The sequence below is a fragment of the Malurus melanocephalus genome, unplaced genomic scaffold (assembly GCF_030028575.1).
Source record: "Malurus melanocephalus ecotype Western Australia unplaced genomic scaffold, MMel_1.1 scaffold_2574, whole genome shotgun sequence".
In the NCBI taxonomy this organism is placed as follows: domain Eukaryota; kingdom Metazoa; phylum Chordata; class Aves; order Passeriformes; family Maluridae; genus Malurus; species Malurus melanocephalus.
In genome coordinates, this window is record NW_026625806.1 from 1 (window position 1) to 1,528 (window position 1,528).

At 62.2% G+C, this 1,528-nt stretch overlaps 1 protein-coding gene across 1 annotated transcript in view; it reads left to right on the forward strand.

Annotated features, from left to right (window-relative positions):
- Nucleotides 1-1,098: 1,098 nt before the first annotated feature.
- LOC130587856 (UDP-galactose translocator-like) overlaps nucleotides 1,099-1,528 on the forward strand; it is a gene marked incomplete at its 5' end in the record, with an annotated part of 5,157 nt that continues 4,727 nt past the window's right edge. Inside the window, one exon of the mRNA XM_057388822.1 lies at nucleotides 1,099-1,524. Coding sequence (XP_057244805.1) covers nucleotides 1,099-1,524 — 426 coding nt within the window. The remainder of the gene's footprint in view (nucleotides 1,525-1,528) is intronic.

Sequence of the window (1,528 nt, forward strand, 5' to 3'; positions counted from 1 at the left end):
TCCCGCCATTGGACCCCAAACGACCCCAAATTACCCCAAATTGTCCTAAATGGCCCCAAATTGCCCCAAATGACCCCAAAGTGTCCCAAATGGCCCCCGATGTCTGAGGGGTGACACTCCCGGTTCCGGGGGTCCGCGGGGATTTGGGCTGAGGAGGGTCCCGTGGTCACTCCGAGTGTTTTGTGGTCACTCCGAGGGTCCCGTGGTCACTCTGGGGGTCCCGTGGTCACTCTGGGGGTCCCGTGGTCATTCTGAGAGTCCCGTGGTCACTCTGGGGGTCCCGTGGTCATTCTGAGGGTCCCGTGGTCACTCTGGGGGTCCTGTGGTCACTCTGAGGGTCCCGTGGTCACTCTGAGGGTCCTGTGGTCACTCTGGGGGTTCTGTGGTCACTCTGAGGGTCCTGTGGTCACTCCAGGGGTCCCGTGGTCACTCTGAGAGTCTCGTGGTCACTCTGAGAGTCTCGTGGTCACTCTGGGGGTTCTGTGGTCACTCTGAGGGTCCCGTGGTCACTCTGAGGGTTCTGTGGTCACTCCAGAAGTTTTGTGGTCACTGTGGTGATCCTGTGGTCACTCTGGGGGGTCACCCCTCAATGCCACCCTCTCAGTGACTGTCCCCACTGTCCCCTCAGTGTCCTGGAAGGTGAAGTCCCCCAGCCTGGGGGTGCTGTTGCTGCACAGGGGTCTGGGTTCAGAGGATCCTGTGGTCACTCTGGTGATTCTGTGGTCACTCTGGGGTGTCACCCCACACTCTGACCGTGTCCCCACTGTCCTCTCAGTGTCCCGGAAGGTGAAGTCCCCCAGCCTGGGTGTGCTGGGGCTGCAGAGGGGTCTGGGAATCAGGTGTTCCTGTGGTCACTCTGGTGATCCTGTGGTCACTCTGGGGTTATTGTGGTCACTCTGGGGGTCCCAGGAGGGGTCACCCATGATGCCACCCTCTCAGTGACTGTCCCCACTGTCCCCTCAGTGTCCCGGAAGGTGAAATCCCCATCCCAGGGCTGCTGGGGCTGCACAGGGGTCTGGGCTGGGACGGTCCTGTGGTCACTCTGGTGATCCTGTGGTGGTTCTGTGGTCACTCTGGTGGTTCTGTGGTCACTCTGAGGGGTCACCCCGCAATGCCACCCCCCCGGTGACTGTCCCCACTGTCCCCTCAGTGTCCCGGAAGGTGAAGTCCCCCAGCCTGGGTGTGCTGGTGCTGCACAGGGGTCTGGGATCAGTGGGTCCTGTGGTCACTCTGGTGATCCTGTGGTCACTCTGGGGTTATTGTGGTCACTCTGAGGGGTCACCCCGCAATGCCACCCTCTCAGTGACTGTCCCCACTGTCCCCTCAGTGTCACGGAAGGTGAAGTACGCCAGCCTGGGCGTGCTGGTGCTCCAGAACGCCTCTCTGGTGCTCAGCATCCGCTACGTCCGCACCCTGCCCGGGGAGCGCTTCCTGCCCACCACGGCCGTGGTGATGGCCGAGGCCATGAAGGGCAGCGCCTGCCTGCTCCTGCTGCTCATCCAGCACCGAGGTGACATCCTGGGGACAT